This window comes from Urocitellus parryii, chromosome X, assembly GCF_045843805.1.
Source record: "Urocitellus parryii isolate mUroPar1 chromosome X, mUroPar1.hap1, whole genome shotgun sequence".
Classification (NCBI taxonomy): Eukaryota; Metazoa; Chordata; class Mammalia; order Rodentia; family Sciuridae; genus Urocitellus; species Urocitellus parryii.
Genome location: NC_135547.1, coordinates 216,196 through 237,434, shown reverse-complemented (window position 1 = coordinate 237,434; position 21,239 = coordinate 216,196). Strand labels below are relative to the sequence as shown.

Below are 21,239 nucleotides of genomic sequence, written 5' to 3'. Positions count from 1 at the left end.
GTGGGCGCCCAGCCCCGCCACTGTGGCCACCTGTCCACCCCACCGCGGCCGGTCGCCTTCAGACATGGGTCCTGTCACGACCCACGGCCCTAGTGTCTGTCGTGGCCACCCCCTTTCTGGCGACTTGGGTGGGTGGGCGGGCAGGCAGTCAGGCAGGCACGCAAGCAGGCAGGCCCTGAGTCATTCAGGGCCATGGGGAAGCATCTTCTGTACCTCGACGCCCACCCCACAATGCCCACGCTGGCCTGCCCTTGCCACCCAGGGTCACCCCCTGCACTGCCCCTCCCACCCCCAGGAAGAAGGCCTCCGCCGCCGCTGCCACCTCCTCCTCCTCCTCCTCCTCCTCCTTCTTCTTCTTCTCCCTCTCTCTCCCTCTCTCTCCTCTTCCTCCCTTTACTCCTCCTGCCATCCCAGGTACCTAACACCACAGGCCTGAAGCCCACCCCGCAGCACTCCCAGGGCCTGGCCTGGCTGTCTCCCCAACTCCAGAGGCCTGGAGACCCCCCCCCCCCCAAGCCCCCAACACAAAGTGACTGAGGCAGGCGGAGGGTTTCTTGAAACGCTTTAATGAAAGGGCTGGCTGAAGGTACAAGCCTGGCCGGGCGAGGCTGGCCCGAGAGCGAGGGGGCCTGGGGCCTGGTGGACAGGTGGGCAGGTGCTTGGGCGAGGGCCCCCTGAGCCAGCAGCAGCAGCAGCTAGCGCCGGGGCTGGGCGACCTGGGAGATGGTCGTAGTCCCGAAGAGACCGCTGAGCAGTGCATTGTTGTGGACGGCCATGTCCAGGAGCTCTGGGGTGATGCGCCTCCTGGCGCTGTGGCGGGCCTCGTTGCCCGCCAGCTCCAGCACCTTGGCCGTCAGGCACTCGAGGGTGGCGGCAAGGAACACGGACGCAGACCAACTCAGGCGCTGGGCATAGCGGCCCTCCCGCAGACGGCGCTCCACCTGGCTCACGGAGAAGGTCAGCTCGGCTCGGGCGGTGCGGGAGCGGGCCTGCCTCCGGGGACGGGATGACCCCGACGACGACCCTCCTCCTCCTCCTCCTGTTGCTGCTGCTGCTGCTGCTCCTCCTCCTCCTCCTGCTGTTGCTGCTCCTCCTCCTCCTCTTCCTCCTCCTCCTGTTGCTGCTGCTCCTCCTCCTCCTGCTGTTGCTGCTCCTCCTCCTCCTCTTCCTCCTCCTCCTGTTGCTGCTGCTCCTCCTCCTCCTGCTGTTGCTGCTCCTCCTCCTCCTCTTCCTCCTCCTCCTGTTGCTGCTGCTCCTCCTCCTCCTGCTGTTGCTGCTCCTCCTCCTCCTCTTCCTCCTCCTCCTCCTCCAGGGCTCCTCTGCCTTGGCATGCTGGGCTCAGCTCAGGTGGACTGGGCTCCCTCTGCTCAGCTCTGCTCAGCTCTGCTCTGCTCAGCTTGACTCGGCTGGACTGGGCTCCCTCTGCTCAGCTCAGCTGGACTGGGCTTTGCCTGGCTCAATGTGATGCCGGTTTAGACGCCAACGGTGGGTGCTCAGTGGGTGCGGCAGGTAGTCTGGGTCCAGTGCTCCAGGGCCCCCGTATCCTAGCGACCCTCGGCTGCCCCCTCATTGGTCGGCGATGACGCGCTCTGGTGATGTCAGCACTCCCCGGCTGGTCCGCAGTGCGTGGGCCTGGGCCTGGGCCTGGGCCTGGGCCTAGACGGGGCGGCCAGATGGCCTCCAGGCCTCCTGGCCTCCTAGCCTCCTCACTGGCCAGGGCCCTCCCATCTTGGCACAGGAGCTCTCACTTTCTGCTGGAGGGGAGCAGTCTAGGGAAGAAGAGGAGGACTGGGGGGTGCGAGTCAGAGGCGTCAAGTATGTCCCATCACAGTGCTGTACCACTGCCAGGACCATCTACTTCCAAGAAACTTACACCGCCCCCCAGAAACACCCGGTACCCCTTAAGCTGTCTTCCCCTCCCCCCCACCCCCCCTCGCTCTTGCGTGTGCACACCTGCGCGGGCGCGCACACACACACACACACATTGCTCCTGAGGGCCCCTGGCAGCCACTAACGTGCTTTCTTACCATAGAGAATTGCCTATGCTGGACGGAAACTATACGTGCAATCAGAGTTAAATGTGTGGCCTTTCGTGTCCGACTGCATTTGCTTAGCATGAGGGTTCATCCACGTTGCAGCACGAATCAGCACTTTGTACCTTTTCACACCTGAATAATACTCCATTGTATGCATACACCACATTTTGTGTATCCACTCATCAGTTGATGGATAGCTGGGTGACTGACTATGGAAGAGGAAAAATTTCTCCCTACCTTGTTAGGGTATCCAACCAGGACTTAATACATTCTAACAGGGCAAGACCACACAAATTTTATTTACTAGTTTTTTATTTTTATTTTTAATTTTTTTTATTATTAGTTGTCCAAAACATTACAAAGCTCTTGACATATCATATTTCATACATTTAATTCAAGTGGATTGTGAACTCCCATTTTTACCCTGTATACATATTGCAGAATCACATCAGTTACACATCCACTTTTTTACATATTGCCATAGTAGTGTCTGTTGTATTCTGCTGCCTTTCCTATTCTCTACTATCCCCCCTCCCCTCCCCTCCCCTCCCCTCCCCTCCCCTCCCGTCTCTCTACCCCATCTACTGTAATTCATTTCTCTCTCTTGTTTTTTTCCCCTTTCCCCTCACTTCCTCTTATATGTAATTTTGTATAACAATGAGGGTCTTCTTCCTTTACCATGCAATTTCCCTTCTCTCTCTCTTTCCCTCCCCCCTCTCGTCCCTGTTTAATGGTGATCTTCTTCTCATTCTCTTCCTCCCTATTCTGTTCTTAGTTGCTCTCCTTATATCAAAGATGACATTTGGCATTTGTTTTTTAGGGATTGGCTAGCTTCAGTTAGCATAATCTGCTCTAGTGCCATCCATTTCCCTGCAAATTCCATGATTTTGTCATTTTTTAGTGCAGAGTAATACTCCATTTTGTATAAATGCCACATTTTTTTTATCCATTCATCTATTGAAGGACATCTAGGTTGGGTCCACAGTCTAGCTATTGTGAATTGTGCTGCTATGAACATCGTTGTAGCAGTATCCCTATAGTACGCTCTTTTAAGGTCTTTAGGGAATAGTCCAAGAAGGGGAATAGCTGGGTCAAATGGTGGTTCCATTCCCAGCTTTCCAAGGAATCTCCATACTGCTTTCCAAATTGGCCACACCAATTTGCAGCCCCACCAGCAATGTACAAGTGTACCCTTTTCCCCACATCCTCGCCAGCACTTGTTGTTGTTTGACTTCATAATGGCTGCCGATCTTACTGGAGTGAGATGGTATCTTAGGGTGGTTTTGATTTGCATTTCTCTGACTGCTAGAGATGGTAAGCATTTTTTCATGTACTTGTTGATTGATTGTATGTCCTCTTCTGAGAAGTGTCTGTTCAGGTCCTTGGCCCATTTGTTGATTGGGTTATTTGTTATCTTGTTGTTTAATTTTTTGAGTTCTTTGTATACTCTGGATATTCGGGCTCTATCTGAAGTGTGAGGAGTAAAAATTTGTTCCCAGGATGTAGGCTCCCTATTTACCTCTCTTATTGTTTCTCTTGCTGAGAAAAAACTTTTTAGTTTAAGTAAGTCCCATTTGTTGATTCTTGTTATTAAAGATAAGAACCATATGATCATCTCGATAGACGCAGAAAAAGCATTCGACAAAGTACAGCATCCCTTTATGTTCAAAACATTAGAAAAACTAGGGATAACAGGAACTTACCTCAACATTGTAAAAGCTATCTATGCAAAGCCTCAGGCTAGCATCATTCTGAATGGAGAAAAATTGAAGGCATTCCCTCTAAAATCTGGAACAAGACAGGGATGCCCTCTATCACCACTTCTGTTCAACATAGTTCTCAAAACACTGGCCAGAGCAATTAGACAGACGAAAGAAATTAAAGGGATACACATAGGAAAAGAACTTAAATTATCACTATTTGCAGATGACATGATTCTATACCTAGAAGATCCAAAAGGGTCTACAAAGAAACTACTAGAACTAATAAATTAATTCAGCAAAGTGGCAGGATATAAAATCAACACACATAAATCAAAGGCATTTCTGTATATCAGCGACAAAACTTCTGAAATGGAAATGAGGAAAAACACCCCATTCACAATATCCTCAAAAAGAATAAAATACTTGGGAATCAACCTAACAAAAGAGGTGAAAGATTTATACAATGAAAACTACAGAACCCTAAAGAGAGAAATAGAAGAAGATCTTAGAAATGGAAAAATATTCCCTGTTCATGGATAGGCAGAACTAACATCATCAAAATGACAATATTACCAAAAGTTCTCTATAGGTTTAATGCAATGCCAATCAAAATCCCAATGGCATTTCTTGTAGAAATAGATAAAGTAATAATGAAATTCATATGGAAAAATAGAAGACCCAGAATAGCAAAAGCAACTCTAAGCAGGAAGTGTGAATCAGGCGGTATAGCGATACCAGACTTCAAACTATACTACAGAGCAATAGTAACAAAAACAGCATGGTACTGGTACCAAAACAGGCGGGTGGACCAATGGTACAGAATAGAGGACACAGTAACCAATCCACAAAACTACAACTATCTTATATTTGATAAAGGGGCTAAAAGCATGCAATGGAGGAAGGATAGCATCTTCAACAAATGGTGCTGGGAAAACTGGAAATCCATATGCAACAAAATGAAACTGAATCCCCTCCTCTTGCCATGCACAAAAGTTAACTCAAAATGGATCAAGGAGCTTGATATCAAATCAGAGACTCTGCGTCTGATAGAAGAAAAAAGTTGGCTCCAATCTACATATTGTGTGGTCTGGCTTCAAATTCCTTAATAGGACACCCATATTACAACAGTTAATAAGAATCAACAAATGGGATTTACTAAGTTTTATATTGACATGGGAGCCCTTGTAAGAAAAATGAACACCCAGAGAAGCAGTTACAGGCAAATGTGTGTATGTTATGTTGGACAAACTAGTAAATACTGAATACATGACAATACAGAGGGCTTGGGTCAGGATATTAAATTTTGTAAAAGTCAATAGGAAGTTAATAGTTAGTTTAGCAATGTTTGTCCAGGTTTTGCTTTTCCTAAACTCCTCATCTCTGGTAATACAAACATCTTCTTTCCTCTGGATGCAGAAAGGATATATGAAAATATCATCTCCTTTCAGGAAAAAAAAGTCATAGTGCCCTTCTTTCATCTTCTGTTTTTCAGGTGCCTTTAACTGAAAATAATCAGTATACCAGGATGGCATGTTTTAGGATTGTATATTTTGATCCCCTAGATCACCTAATGCTACAATGAGCATTCCCTTACAAGTTTCCATTTGAATACTTTTTCTAAGTTTTGGGCCCCCATACTGATGAATGCATCTATTGGTTTATTTCTTTACCCTTTATTATATTTAATATGTTTGTCCAACTTTGTCATTCTTTTTAAGTTCCATTGTCCTGTTAGAATATCCTTCCAAAGTACCTTGGGCTTATGTACATTTTTTGGACACATGTGCCTTTCTGCAGCACTAAGCCCTGACGAATCCAAATTTTAAAAGTTTAGAGTAAAAAGGGTTATTTTAAGTTTATCTTTGAGGAATATATACCCCTTCCCAATTCCCTCTTTTTGCTTTAATAAGTACATTTTAATAGTTTGATGAGCTCTTTCAACTATGCCTTGTCCCTGTGGATTGTATGGGATTCCTGTTATGTGAGTAATGCCAAATGATGAGCAAAGTTGTTTAAAAGAGGTAGAAGTATAACCAGGACCATTATCTGTTTTTAACTGTTTTGGAACGCCCACAGTGGCAAAATTTTGTAAGCAATGAGCTATAATACCTTTAGTTTTTTCTCCGGCATGAAGGGAGCCCATCAAAAATTCAGAAGAAGTATCAACTATAACATGCAAATATTTTAATTTTCCAAATTCTGGCAATGTGTGACGTACATCTGCCAAATATGGTTAGGTATCAGTCCTCTAGGATTGACTCCAAGATTAACTTGTGGTAAAAAGGTCACACAATTTTGACATTGTTTTATTATTTGTCTAGCTTGTTCCTTAGTTATTTTAAAACACTTTTGTAAAGTATTAGCATTGACATGGAACTTTTTATGAAAATTTGTAGCTTCTTCTAGTGTAGAGAAAATATGTATATCATGTGTAGTTTTATCTGCTAAATCATTACCCAAACTAAGGGCTCCAGGCAATCCTGTATGTGCCCTAATATTTCCTATAAAGAATGGATCTTTTCTGTCCCAGATTAGACTTTGTATAGTGGAAAACAAAGAGAAAACAGTAGAGGAATGGGAAATCCTACCAGCATCTTCAAGGGATACTATAGCATTAACTATATACTGACTATCAGAAAATAAATTAAATACAGAATCTTTAAACATCACAAAAGCTTGTAATACTGCATTAAGCACTACCTTTTGAGCTGATTGTTTGGGTTCTAAAAATGTAAAAGTTTGATCAGGGGTAACTACTGCTGCTGTACCATTATTTGACCCATCAGTGAATATATTTGGAGCATTCATGATAGGTGTTTTTCTTGTCATTTTTGGAAAAACCACAGGATACAATGACCAAAAAGACAATAAAAGATTAGATGGTAAGTGGTTATCAAATGAAACATTAGATTTGCACATGATTATTGCCCAAGTATTTAACTCATTATCTAACTCATTGATTTGATTCATAGTATATGGAGTAATAATTTTATTGGGAGAAATTCCAAACACTCCCTTTGCTGCTTTTATTCCTTTGAGTATTAATTGTCCTACAGCCTCAGGATACCTAGTAAGAATAGTGTTAGGAGAATAAGATAAATGTATCCATAATAATGGACCTTCTTGCCAAAATACTCCTGTAGGAATATTTTTGTTGATAGTACAATAAATAATAAAGGCAAACTTATATCAATTCTATCCAAATGCATATTTTCCATATATGTTTCAATGATTTTTAATGCCTTTCTTGCTTCAGGCGTTAACATGCAGGGTGAATTTGGTTCTGATGGACCTTTTAGGATATCAAATAAAGGTCCCAACTCTCCCTTTGGTATACCTAGATAAGGCCTTATCCAATATATGTCTCCTAATAACTTTTGAAAGTCGTTAAGTGATTTGAGTTGATCTACTCGTATTTGAATTTTTGGTGGACGGACCATGGTTGAGGATAATAGAACTCCTAAATAATTAATTGGAAAATTTAATTGTACTTTATCTATTGCTATCTCTAGATTATAATTTTTTAATAAGTTTGTAAGTGTGGCATAACATTCTAGCAATGTGTTTTTAGCTTTGTGTGCTAATAATATGTCATCCATATAGTGAAATATTTGTAGTTCAGGATTTTGATTTCTAAGTGGCTGGATTACTTTGTTAACATAAATTTGACACATAGTTGGGCTGTTAGCCATCCCTTGAGGGAGTACTTTCCATTCATATCTCTGATCAGGACCTTCATGATTCAGTGCAGGGATAGTAAATGCAAAACGTGGACTATCCTCAGGATGAATTGGAATTGAAAAAAAAACAATCTTTAATATCTATAACTAAAACATACCAGGTTTTTGGCAAAGCAGACAATTGAGGAATCCCTGATTGAGCAGGTCCCATAATAACCATCTCCTTATTAATGGCTCTTAAATCTTGCAATAATCTCCATTTACCAGATTTCTTTTTGACGACAAAAATGGGAGTATTATGGGGAGATACGGAAGGTTGTATATGTCCTTCTGCTAATTGTTGTTTGACCAGATCATGGGCTGCTTGTATCTTTTCTTTAGTCAGGGGCCACTGAGGAACTCATACTGGTCTTTCTGATTTCCAAGTAATTTTTATTGTCTCAGTGGCCTTTTCTGAAAATCCAACTCATGTCTGTCTGTTCCTTGATCTATTTGTATTGGTGCTGCTATACCTTGTTCTTGTTTTTCTAATCTTTTTTCCTTTCCTAAAACCTTGTTTAGCCATAATAGTGGGTGCATTTTGGTTGATGTTATTTGTTAATGTCAAACCTAATTGATCTAGGACATCTTGTCCCCATAAATTTACGGGAAGATGATCCAATACATATGGCTGTATAGTTCCTTCACATCCTTCAGGATCCTTCCAATCTAATACCATTGCACTTCTATGGGGATTAGTCACCACTCCTAGGCCTGGAAGCGTTTGAGTGGCTTGTTGTAATGGCCAATGTTTTGGCCATTCTTGACGAGAGATGATGCTAAGGTCAGCACCTGTGTCCAGCAGACCATTAAACTCGTGTCCTTGAATATTTAGTTTTAGCATTGGGCGAGAATCTAAATTTAATGAAAGCATAGCCCAATCTACACCTGTGGAGCCTAATCCCTTAGAACCTCTTTCTACAGCACAACTGGAAAATTTATCATGTAGGCTGGGTATTATTAGTAACTGTGCTATTCTATCTCCAGGTGAAATTACTGATATACCCTTTGGAGAACTGGCTATAATTTTTATTTCACCTTCATAATCGGGATCAATTACCCCAGGACTTATCAAAAGTCCTTTTAGAGTAGAAGAGCTGCGTCCCAATAATAAGCCTACTGTTCCTTTGGGAAGAGGTCCTTTTACCCCTGTGGGAATGATTTGAACTCCCATCTCTGGAGTTAGTACTGATCTGGCGGAGGCGCAGATGTCCAACCCTGCGCTTGCTCTGGTTTGTCTGATGAGGGATCTGATGGACAATGTGTCCTGGGCACTACCCTGATGGGGTTGCTGGGTTCCTCCAGTGCTCCGTATATTTGTGGTTTTGGGCCCCGGAGCATTGGGCCCCCCTGTCCATTTTTTGGCAATGGAGCCTGATGCCTTTCTCCACGATATCGTGGATAAACACCTGGTCCTTGTTCGTTTTTTGATAATGGAGTACCCTCTATGGTGGTTTGAGAATGGCATTCATTAGCCCAATGTCTCCCTCTACAGCATTGTGGGCAAATAACCGGTATTCTACTCCTTTGATACCTAGTTTTGTTAAACCCTCCTCCTATGGGGCAATTCCTTTTAAAATTTCCTGTTTGTTCACAATTGCAACATGTTCTTGGCCTGGAATCTAAAGCCTGTTTTACTGCAGCTGCCACAATTTGCCCTTGTTCATTAATGTCTCTGGCATCTAAAGCCTGTTTTACTGCAGCTGCCATGACTTGCTCTTGTTCATTAATGTCTCTACATAATTTAATATATGTGTTTAAATCTTCATCTTTCCATGGTCTAATGATATCTCTGCACCAATGATTTGCTTGGTCATAAGCCAGTTGTTTTATTAATGGCATTGCTTGTTCTGTATTCCCCAAAACTCTGGTAGCTGTTTGAATAAGCCTATCTACAAATTCAGCGTAAGGTTCATTAGCTCCTTGTATTACCTTAGATAATTGACCTTGTAAACCTCCATGTCCTTGTAAAGTCTTCCATGCCCTAATTGCCTCTACAGCAATTTGTGAGTATACGCCAGGATCATATGCAATTTGTTGCTGCTGATCCTCATAAGGTCCCTTTCCTAACAACATATCTAGATTTCTCTGAGGAAAACCAGCTGCTGCATTTCGCCTAGCCGTCTCCTTGCAAAATTCCTCATTGGCAACCTTCCATAACAGGTATTGACCTCCATTTATCACAGCTTTACACATATTAGCCCAATCTGCTGGCGTCATGTTCAAGTTGGTAATGGATTCGACCAAGCTTACAGTGAAGTGTGCTTGAGGACCATAGGTTGTTACAGCCTCTTTTAGCTGCTTCACTGTTTTGAAATTTAAAGCATGGTAAATTCACTGCCCTCCTACCTCAAATACAGGGCATGTTAATACTTGAGATCCTGTCTCAGGATCCCAACTATCAACTGTGGGGGTTGGGAGCCTCCTAGCATATGGAGGTGGTGCTGTTGATTGGACACTTATGCCCTCTGGTGATAGAATGCTGTTAGTAGCAGTCTCCTGTAGAGGTGGTGCTGTTGGTTGGACACTTACGCCCTCTGATAGAAAGGTGTTAGTAGCAGTCTCCTGTTGTAACTTTTCCCCTGATGGCTTTTTCTGCTCTAAACTTCCTTCCTCTGTTTGACTAGCTCGAAAGACCTTCTCTTTTACTTGAATCTTTTCCTCTTTCTGACTAACTTGAGAGACCTTCTCTTTTACTTGAATCTTTTCCTCTGTCTGACTAACTTGAGAGACCTTCTCTTTTACTTGAATCAATATGTCTTCTCCTTCCTCTACCTTTGTCTGAACTGAAGGCTTTGGACTAAGCAAACAAGATACTAACGTCCACAATGGCAATGTGCCAACTGGCAGAGTCCCTGGGCTTTTCTTTTCTATTCTTTTTAAATCCTCACCATGATGGTTCCATTGTGATATATTTAACAACTCCTCCTTAAAAAGCTATGGGCTACATTTTTGTATTGAATCAACGTATGCCCTGAGTACTCTTGATTTTACTGGGATGCCTCCTTCCTCTAACAGTTTACTTAACAGTCTTTCAGTTTGTTTTTTACTAATTTCTGATCCCGTATTTCTACTGTAATACAACCCAACAAGATGATGCCAAATGAAACCAAGATAGAATGAAATAAAAATGGAACAACAAAAAATCATTATAGCCTTTCTCCCTATCTGTTCCTCAGACGGAAATAGTTTTTCCTTGGATGTGAGCAGTTTTTCTTCCGTCTCACTCATCTCCAGGGACAGGCAACTTAAAACAAAAGTGAAGCAAAACAAAAGAGGAATCTTAGAGTGGCTACCCATCCTCTCGCCCTGCCCTCAGGGGCGAGCAGTTTACCTTATCACTTACCCTCAGTCATTCCCCGTGCGGGCCACCAAATGCCGCAGTCTGGCTGGGCACGATTCAGGAGCCACTTGTCAAAAGAAACAAACTTTATTTTTAGAACACACACACCACACCACACAGCTCTTCAGGAAAAACCTTCAGAGCCCAACTGCCCCCACCGGCTTCCCACAAGCCTCTCCACCTCCCCCACTCCTCCTGCTCTTGAGGCCGATTGGCTGGGTCACGTGGGCGGAGCCAAAAAAGTCCCCCAATGAGCAGCTCCATGGTCTGAAAGGGCAGGGAAACAGCCCAATGAGCATCACCACAGAGGAACCAATCAGTTGGCAACTAGAAGTTTGCTGGGGCCGCTGTGAGCCAATCATCAGCCGGCAGCTGGAAGTTTGCTGGCAGCTGGAAGTTTGCTGGGGCCCCTTCGGCTGTGACTCTCAACAATCATTAATATCTTTAACAATGGCTTGGCATTTTCCATTGATAAGTGTCATACCTCCTTGATTAAATTTATTTATGAGTATTTTATTCTTCTTGATGCTATTTTAAGTAGAATTATTTTGTTTGATCCCAGATTTCATTTATAATGTACAGAAATTCAACTGACTTCTGTATTTTAGTCTTGTATTTTCACTGAATTAATTTATCAACTCTAATTGTGCTTTTGTGGATTGTTTAAGATTTTCTGTATATAAGCTTATATAATATGAGAATAAGGTAGTTTTACTTCTTCTTTTCCAATGTGGATGACTTTTTCTTCTTTTTCTTGCTTACCTTCTCTTGCTAGAATTTCTAGTACAATTTTGAGTAGAAACAGTTAAGCCAGCATTGTTATCTTATTATTCAAGTTAGAGGAAACTTTTCATTCTTACTCCATTGAGTATGATGTTACTTTTGCTTTTTTATCACATTGACAAATTTTCCTTTTTCTAGTTTGATTACGGTTTTTAATCATGAAACTCTGTTCAATTTTATGAAACAATTTTTCTGCCCCAAAATAGATGAACTTATGGGTGTTTCCACCTAGATTTTACTAATGTGTGGTTAACATTAGTAAAATGTTTCCCATGCATTCCTGGGAAAATTTCCACTTAAGCAAAGAAAAAAATCTTAGTAATGTGCTGCTGGATTTGGTTTGTTCTTATTTGGTTGAGGATTTTTAAATCTATATCCATTAGAAATATTGGATTGTAATTTTTTCCTTGTGATGTATTTGTCTGACTTTTATATCCAGGTAATGCTGGCCTCATACTATGAGTTAGGAAGTTTTCTCTCTTTTAGAAGTGTTTGGGAAGAATTTATATTAATCTTTCTTTAAACATTTAGTATAGTTCACTAGTGAAGCCTCCTAACACAGTGCCTGGCACATAATACATGAAATCTAGGACTTGTGTAGTGATTAACTCTTTGTTGATTTAATACATTGTCTTCCCAAGCAGATTTCTAATCCAGGCACAAAAATTGAGTAACAAATGAAGGGAAAGTCAATATATATAGTGCTCTAAGTGTTTTTTTTTTTTTTTCTGGAATAGCAAGTTATCCCTTTCTGGGTCAGACTATGTATTTGTTGTTTTAATCAGTAAGAAATAAAATTGAGGCCACCAAAAGCTTCCAGTGCTTGCTTATGTAGGAGATGGCCAGACAGAGGAAATTGGTGGTCTTCTGCAAGGGCCAAATCTAAAGGCAATTTTAAAAAGTTAGGTTTCCCTCTAAATGTATAGGAAAATAGGGGAAAATAAGAAAATCCTTGGTGAATCTTTAAAGTCCTATAATTTATATATGTGATTCATCCTATCTTAACACAAAAATGCAGATATATTTACAACAAGGAAAGCTGTGATTTCAGATATAACTTTTTTAGGAACAATGCCATACACTTATTAGTATTTTCTATTTTATAGGATCAAAAATTGTTGCCTGGCAGAACAATTTTTAAAAATTTCCCTAACACTGTAACTCCAAAGTACACTCCTGGTTTTATTCTTATTGTATGATATTTAAGCAAATAAAAAATCTCAGATATTCTATGAGAGAGATCATTTTCAACTTTTCTAATGCTATATGCCATGGTTAAATCTTGGCCTTCTGAATTGGTATTACTAGCATATTTCTCAAACTGTGTTCCAGTTGTCTTCAACATGGCATATATTTTTCTGCAGATACCAAGCATGTCAAAATAAATAAACAAACAAACAAACAAACAAATAAAAGACAATACTTGGGAATCAATCTAACAAAAGAGGTGAAAGACCTCTACCATGAAAACTATGGAACACTAAAGAAAGAAATTGAATGTCTTAGAAGATGAAAAGACCTCCCATGCTCTTGGATAGGCAGAATTAATATAGTTAAAATGGCCATATTACCAAAACTATTATACAAATTTAATGCAATTCAAATTAAAATCCCAATGACATTCTTCATAGAACTAGAAAAAGTAATCATGAGAAACATTTGGAAAAATAAGAGACCCAGAACAGCCAAAGCAATCCTCAGCAAAAAGAGTGAAGCAGGAGGCATCAGCACACCAGACCTTAAACCATACTATAGAGCAATAGAAACAGAAATAGCATGGTATTAGTACCAAAATAGACATATAGACCAGTGATACAAAATAGAAGACACAAAGACAAACCTACATAAATATGGTTCTCTTTACTAGACAAAAGTGCCAAAACTTACAATGGAGAAAAGATAGCCTCTTTAAATGGTGCTGGGAAAACTAAACCTTTATCTCTCACCCTGCACAAAAGTCAACTCAAAGTGAGTTAAAGACTTAGGCACTAGAACAGAGACCCTGTGCCTAATAGAAGAAAAAGTAGGCTCAAATCTTCATCAGGTTGGCTTAGGACATGAGTTCCTTAACAAGACTCCTAAAGCACAGGAAGTAAAAATAAGAATCAAGTAATAGGGGCTGAGGTTGTAGCTCAGTGGTAGAGCGCCTGCCTAGCACATGTGAGGCACTGGGTTTGATCCTCAGCACCACATAAAAATAAATAAATAAATAAATGAAGTTAACGAATAAATGGGATGGATTCAAACTAAAAAACTTCTCAGCAAAGGAAACAATAAATAATGTGAAGAGAGAGCCTACAGAATGGGAGGAAATCTTTACCACATGCACCTCAGATAGAGCACAAATCTTGATATATAAAGAACTCAAAAGACTTTACACCAAAAAAATCAAACAACCCAATCAATAAATGGGCTAAGAAACTGAACAGACACTTCTCAGAAGAAGAAATACAGTTGATCAATAAACATATGAAAAAGTGTTCATCATCTCTGCAGTCAGAGAAATGTAAATCAAAACTAATCAAAGATTTCATCTCACTCCAGTCAGAATGGTAATTATCAAGAAGACAAGCAATAATAAGTGTTGGCAAAGATGTGGGGAAAAAAGTACACTGATACATTGTTGATGGGACTGCAAATTGGTGCAACCACTTTGGAAAGCAGTATTGAGATTTCTCACAAAATTTGGAATAGAACCACTATTTGACCCAGCTATCCCACTCTTCAGTTTATACCCAAAGGACTTAAAATCAGCATACTACAAGAGACACAGCCACATCAATGTTTATAGCAGCTCAATTCACAATAGCTAAACTATGGAAGTAACCTAGATGCCCTTCAAGAGATGAATGGATAAAGAAAATATGGTATAGGGGCTGGGGATGTGGCTCAAGCGGTAGCACGCTAGCCTGTCATGCACGGGGCACTGGGTTTGATCCTCAGCACCACATAAAAATAAAATCAAGATGTTGTGTCCACTGAAAACTAAAAATAAATATTGAAAAAATTCTCTCTCTCTTAAAAAAAAGAAAATATGGTGTATATACACAATGGAATGTAAGTCTTTTTTAAACAATATCTTTATTTTTATGTGGTGCTGAGGATCGAACCCAGTGCCTCATGCATGGTAGTCGAGCGGTCTACCTCTGAGCCACAACCCCAGCCCAGAATATTAGTCTTCAAGAAGAAATTATGGCATTTGTCAGTATATGGATGGATCTGGGGCAGGAGAGTAGGGAAGAGTGAAGGTACTTAGGATTGTGCAGAGGGGAGTCAGGGGAGGGGTGGGATTATGGGGATGGCAAGGATGGTAGAAAGAGACATTACCACCCTATATACATGTATGGTCACACTACTGGAGTGACTCTGCACCATGTACAGCCAGAGGAAGGAGAAGTTACACTCCATTTGTGTACAATATGTCAAAAAGCATTCTACTGTTAAAAAAAAAAAGATCTTGAACCCCACATGTTGGATACTAACATGCATCTCATTAATTTTTACACAGTGTATCTTGATTATAATATATGATTATTCAGTGAACATGAGAGTGTAGACATACTAATTTCATTTCTGTTGGATATACCCACAAGTAGGATTGCTGGAAATCATATGGTAGTTCTATTTTTATTTTTTTTATTTTTATTTATTTATTTTTTTTTGAGAAGTGGCAATACTGTTGGGCTGGAGTTGTAGCTCAGTGGTAGAGTGCTTGCCTAGCAGGCATGAGGCACTGGGTTCAATCCTCAGCACCACATAAATGTAAAATAAAGATATCGTGTCCACCTAAAAAAATAAATATTAAAAAAAGAAGTCGCAATACTCTTTTCCATAATGGCTGGATTAATCTATAGTCCACCAAGAGTGTACAAAGGTTTCTCTTTCTCCACCAATACCCATTATCTTTTATTTTATTTTATTTTATTTTATTTTATTTATTTATTTATTTATTTATTTATTTATTTATTGACTTTTGGTACCAGGGATTGAACTCAGGGGCACTTGACCACTGAGCGACATCCCCAGCCCTTATTTGTATTTTATTTAGAGACAGGTTCTTACTGAGTTGCTTAGTGCCTCACTAAGTTGCTGAGGCTGGCTTTGAACTTGTGATCCTCCTGCCTCAGCCTCCTGAGCTGCTAGGTTTACAGCCAAGGCACTAATTACATTTTGTCTTTTTAATAGCTATCTAACAGGTTCAAGAGGATATTTCTTTGTGGTTTTAACTTACATTTTCCTGAATAATAGTGATGTTGAGCACCTTTTTATATATCTTTAGGGCTTTTGTATATCTTTTGAGAAATGATTATTCAGGGCTCTCTTCTGTTTTTAATTGAAATTTTTCACCCACGTCCCACAGTGGCGATGGAATTTGGATCTCCTTTGTGTGAGGTAGGCTGGCTGCGAAATTAAGCTAAGAAAAAGAAGTAGTGAAGAAACCACACTACACAGGAAGTAATTTTGGAAAGTGGTGGCAGGACTGCTCTGTGACCTTAGGGGTTGAGTTCCACACTGGAAAGAGCTCAAGAGCCAGAGTTTGCTTTATTTCTCTGGGGGAACTTCAAAGGCTTTCTACAAAATGTTCTTCACCAAATAAGGTAGGAGGTGGGCTGTCCAGTTTCCAGTGGGTCATCCCAATTCCACAGCTCCAACAGCAGCCTTCCTAGACCAGAGAAGATTTAAGTCATGTGCATTGCATAATCCATTAAGTGAAAGGGGCCACAAAATAGCGTGCAATGCCAGACCAAAATCTCCTTGGTTCAAGGCCAAGTGAAGACACTAAAGCTCAGGAGTGGCTTCCCACAGGAATTACTTGTTGTATTTTGTTTTTGCTATTGAGTTGTTTGGATATTAATCCTCTCCTAGTCCATTTTCCATCACTATTGAATATCACAGCCTGAATAATCCATAAATAAAAGGTATTTATTTCTCACAATTCAGGAGAATGATAAGTCTGAGATCAAAGGGCTGCATCTGGTGAGGACTTTCTTGCTCTGTCATAACATCGTAGAAGTTACCGCATAGTGAGAGGGTATGAGTGTGAGTGCATGCATGTGATAAGAGGAGGGAGAGAGCAGGGGGTGAGAGGGAGGAAGAACTCATTCTTTATCAGAATCCTCTCATACTAACTGTCACAAGTGGTTTCTACAACTCAGTCTGAGGCACAGTTAAAGTCAATCAAATCTGTTTTATTAATGCTCATCACACTTCATACACACATCCTAAATCTAAGTCCTAACTGAGTCTACACCCATGGGTCCCAGGCAACACCTGTGACATGTCTTAAGTCCAGGTCACTGGAACTTGATCCGGGCTGAAGGAGTCTGCTATGGGGGAACAACAGTGACAGAGGTCTTTATCTATTTGTCTGGGTCTTATTTGTCCTGTTGGCCCCAGAATTCTGGATTTTAAGTCCTAGTTCGGTTGTGCTTGCAGCTGATAACTGAGTGAGGTCTGGGATCTATGCCTGGGTGTAGACTTTTACATCACTAACTTAAATCTATCTAAGTTTTGCAGTTTACATTGCATCATGGACATAGTGCTTACAGTCTTTATCTAACACATACACTAATTAATATACTCCACAGTCAATAATCTTATAACATTTTCTGGTACTTTTATCATTAACCCAGTCCTGCAATAATATTATTAATTTAGCCATGCCCTCGTGATCTAATCACCTCTTAAAGGTCTCATCTCTCAACAATGTTACAACATCAATTAATTTTCAACATGTGTTTTAGAGAAGACATTCATACCATAGCAAAGCCCTTATCAGATGTTTGGGTTGAAAATATTTTCTCCTTTTCCTATAAGTTTTCTTTTATCTCTGTAGATTGTTTTGTTTTCAAAAGTTTTTTAGTTCGATACAATCCTGTTTGTCTCTTTTTGCTCTTATTGCCTGTGTTTTGGGTGTGATATGCAGTAATAATTATTATTATATAATTCATAATATGTAATAATATAATGTATATATTGTTATTAAATATTATTAATAGTAATATTTCCCAGAACAATGTCAAGAAGCTTTTAAAAAAATATTTATTTTTTAGTTGTAGTTGGAAATAATACCCTTTTTTAAAGAAAAAGTTATTTACCCTAATTTGTTATACATTTTTGATTGGGACTGAAGAGCCCAATGAGATGGAAGAAGTGACTTAGGGGATCCAAAGCTTGGTGCAGCTAAGAACATTTATTATTGGCAAGGACAGCCTTTTAAAATTTATAGTGGGTTCTCAACTGTGGAATACAACCTTGAGGTTAGGCAGACAAAATACTAAAATATCTTTTTTAAAAATAATGCTACATTTACATTTATTTTCTTAGTCTTTATCCTAGGTCTATACTAGCCACTAAGCATAAGATAACAGGAACATTCCCCAAATAACTCCACCCCAAGGGAAAGACATGAAGCATGTCCACAGTCTCAAGAGGAAGTTGTGGCAAGTCTGCTCATGTTAACTGAGCATGTCCTGAGAACAGTCTGCTATTCTTGCTTGCTCTGGCCTGCCAAGATCTCAGAGGACATTAACTCTTTAACATCTGTAGCTCCAGCACAAGTCCTCAAGATCTCAGACAACTCCATCAATACATGACAGCAGAATGCATTTCAATTTGTAGTACACATATAGAGCACAATTTTTCATGTCTCTGGTTGTACACAAAGTAGAGTCACACTATTTGTGTCTTCATACATGTACTTAGGGTAATGATGTCCATCTCATTCCACCATCTTTACTACTCTCATGCCCCCTCTTTTCCCTCCCCCGCTTTGCCCTATCTAAAGTTCCTCCATTTCTCCCCTACTCCATCCACCCCATTATGGATCAGCATCCTTATATCAGAGAAAACATTTGGCATTTGTTTTTTGGGGGATTGGCTTACTTAGCATAATATTTTCTAACTGCATCTTTTATTAATTAATTAATTTATTTATTCATTTATTTTTATGTGGTACTGAGGATTGAATCCAGGGCCTCACACATGCTAGATAAGCATTCTACCACTGAGCCATAACCCCAGCCCTTATTTATTTTTAATGTGGTGCTGAGGATTAAACCCCGTGCCTCATGTGTGGTAGGCAAGCACTTTACCACTGAGCTACAGCACCAGCCCAGTAAGCTTTTATCCTGTTTTCTTCTAGAAGTTTTATAGTTTCAGATCTTATTTATTAAGTTTTCCATCCATTTTGGGTTGATTTCATGTATGGTATGAGAAAAGGGACCAATTTTTTTTCTATATGTGGATATTTTGTATTCCCAAAACTGTTTATTGAAGAATCTATCTTTTTTCATTGTATGTTCTGGGCATCCTTCTTAAAAAATCTTTTGACAGTAAGTGCATAAATTTTTTTTGTTCTCTGTTCCATTGATTAATAACATCTATTTTAATGACAATAGTGTACTGTCACAATTACTATAGGCTTGTAATATATATTGAAATCAGGAAGTATGACACCTGTAAGTTTTTCTTTTCTTGCTCCATATTTCTTTGACTTTGAGGGTCGTTTGTGGTTCCATACGAATTTTATGATTTCCCCCCTATTTTTGTAACAAAATGTTGTTGGGATTTTGATAGGGATTTTAATGAATCTATAGATTAGGTAGTATGGATATCCTAACGAGAAATTCTCCTGATCCATGAATATGGGATGTCTTTTACTTATCTGTGTTGTCTTTAATTTCTATTATAATAGATGTTGAATTTTGTCAAATGCTTTTTATGTACCTATTGAGATAATTGTGGTGTTTTAATGTTTTATTATTTTAAAGCAGCATATCATGTTGTTGAGTTGTATATGTTGAATCACCCTTGCATTGTAAGGATATATCCCAGTTCATGCATTATAATTATTTTAATGTGTTGTCAAATTTAGTTTATAGTGTTTCTTGATTGAAGTTGTCTGCATACATATCATTAAGGATTGTGTTGTTGTTTAGTGTGTTTTTATTTCAAGTAGAAGGCAGGTATGGGAGTAGCAAACCTCTTTAGTGATTGAGTTTGGATGTCTTTACCTATTCTTCATTGTTAAAGGACAGTTTTTCAAGAAAACTATTCTTGGCAGGATTTGTTTCAGTACTTTGAATATATCATCCTGCTCTTTCTTGGCCTGCAATATTTCTGCTGAGAAATGTACTGTAATTTATGAAAGGTCCCTTATATATGATAAGTAAGTTTTATCTTGCTGTCAAAGTTTTGTTTGTTTTTTGATCATTTAATTTTGTGATGTTGACTTTTGTAATATAATTAAAATAAATATTTATAACAGGACAAAGACTATCAGTAATAAAACCTCTGGATTTTATTAATTGAGATGTGCATTTCCCACCCTATATTCGGAAAGTTTGTAAAGTTCTCATCCATTATTTTTTATTCTTGTCCTTTTCCTTTTTTTTTTTTTTGAGAATTTAAGTATATTTTATTGTCAGAGGATGTTATTTGTTGAATTTCCCTATTGTCATTAGTGAAAGAAAAGTGGCGCAGAGCTAATGACACACACCCCTAGGATAGGAAACGGTTTCATTGTCAGGAGCTTGAGAAGGCTGCTGTGCACTGAGAGAGGGACAGCAGCAGCAAGGAGAGAGAGCAGCAGCAACTCCCCTTTAATGTTATCTTTTTGAGGCTGGAATCATGGCCGTGAGCTAGGTGTGGGATTAGTCCTGACAGACTTGGGATTAGTCCTGACAGACAAAGTAAGCATCTCCTGATATTGTGGAAGGCAAGTTTGTTTCTTGGGAACACAGACAGGCAGTTTTCCTATCTCTCAGAGGAGCACAGGGAAACTGGCATCTCCCTTTATCTTCTCAAGGAGAGAACAGGGAGAGGCCAGCACGTCTGCAGGACAGTAGGTTTTCTTTCAGGCTAGTTTCTATTTCTTGGGAATAAGAACAATATTCATAAAGTGAGAATAGGGGAAAGGAAATGGCTGCAATTATGGTAACAATTATGCAGCTCCCACAGAATGTTTACAAAACAGTTGTCTCTTGGAGAGGCAGAAGCCAACCAAAAAAGAAAACAATTACATTTCAAATCTGCATTCTCTTTTTAAGTATGAATCATCATATACTCTGGGTTATAAAGTAATTCGTGGAATGGTTTTCTTCATCACATGTCACATAATTTCACCCACAACATGGAAAAGGTCCATACTGATCCATGGGATCAGAACTGAAATGTACACAAACTGATCTAAATATGTATCAAGTAGTAAGGGCGCCCACCAAGCTCTTGGGAAGGACAAAAATCACGTTCTACCAACTGTGGGCTCTGCGTAGCCATCCAGGCTGGTGCTCACTAGACAAAGAGCAGCTCCCCAACCACAGAAAAGGAAACCCGAAGCCCCCATGTGGAGGCGGGGATGAGGGTTTTCCAGGCGCCAGAACTCTAAAGGCCGGAGCTCACGAAGGATGGTGGGGACTGAAGAATGGCCCACCATCGTCCTCCCCTCAAACCCTTTTACCCCACCTCCTGGCCTCTGCACCCACCTGTCCGCAGGTCTCTCTATTCTCCTTCCCACTGCAGCCAGGTTGGTACTGCCAGGTGTAACATGGTAGCGCAGGAACGATAATCCCAGGGCTGGGGATGAGGGAAAACCTGGTCCAGTGGAGATGCAGCACCTTGTCATGTTGGTGCTGTGGTATGATCTGTGCCTAGA

General features: G+C 40.2%; 2 protein-coding genes across 5 annotated transcripts in view; one reads left to right on the top strand and one right to left on the bottom strand.

Moving 5' to 3' along the window:
* Positions 1 to 21,239, top strand: part of F8 (coagulation factor VIII) — a 109,790-nt gene that overhangs the window by 68,668 nt on the left and 19,883 nt on the right. The window lies entirely within an intron of this gene.
* On the bottom strand, positions 696 to 21,020 carry H2ab1 (H2A.B variant histone 1). Its single transcript, XM_077793816.1, has 2 exons — positions 20,833 to 21,020; positions 696 to 993 (listed from the first exon to the last, which is right to left on the bottom strand). Exons 1-2 carry the CDS (start codon positions 21,018 to 21,020, stop codon positions 696 to 698), a joined length of 486 nt encoding a protein of 161 aa, XP_077649942.1.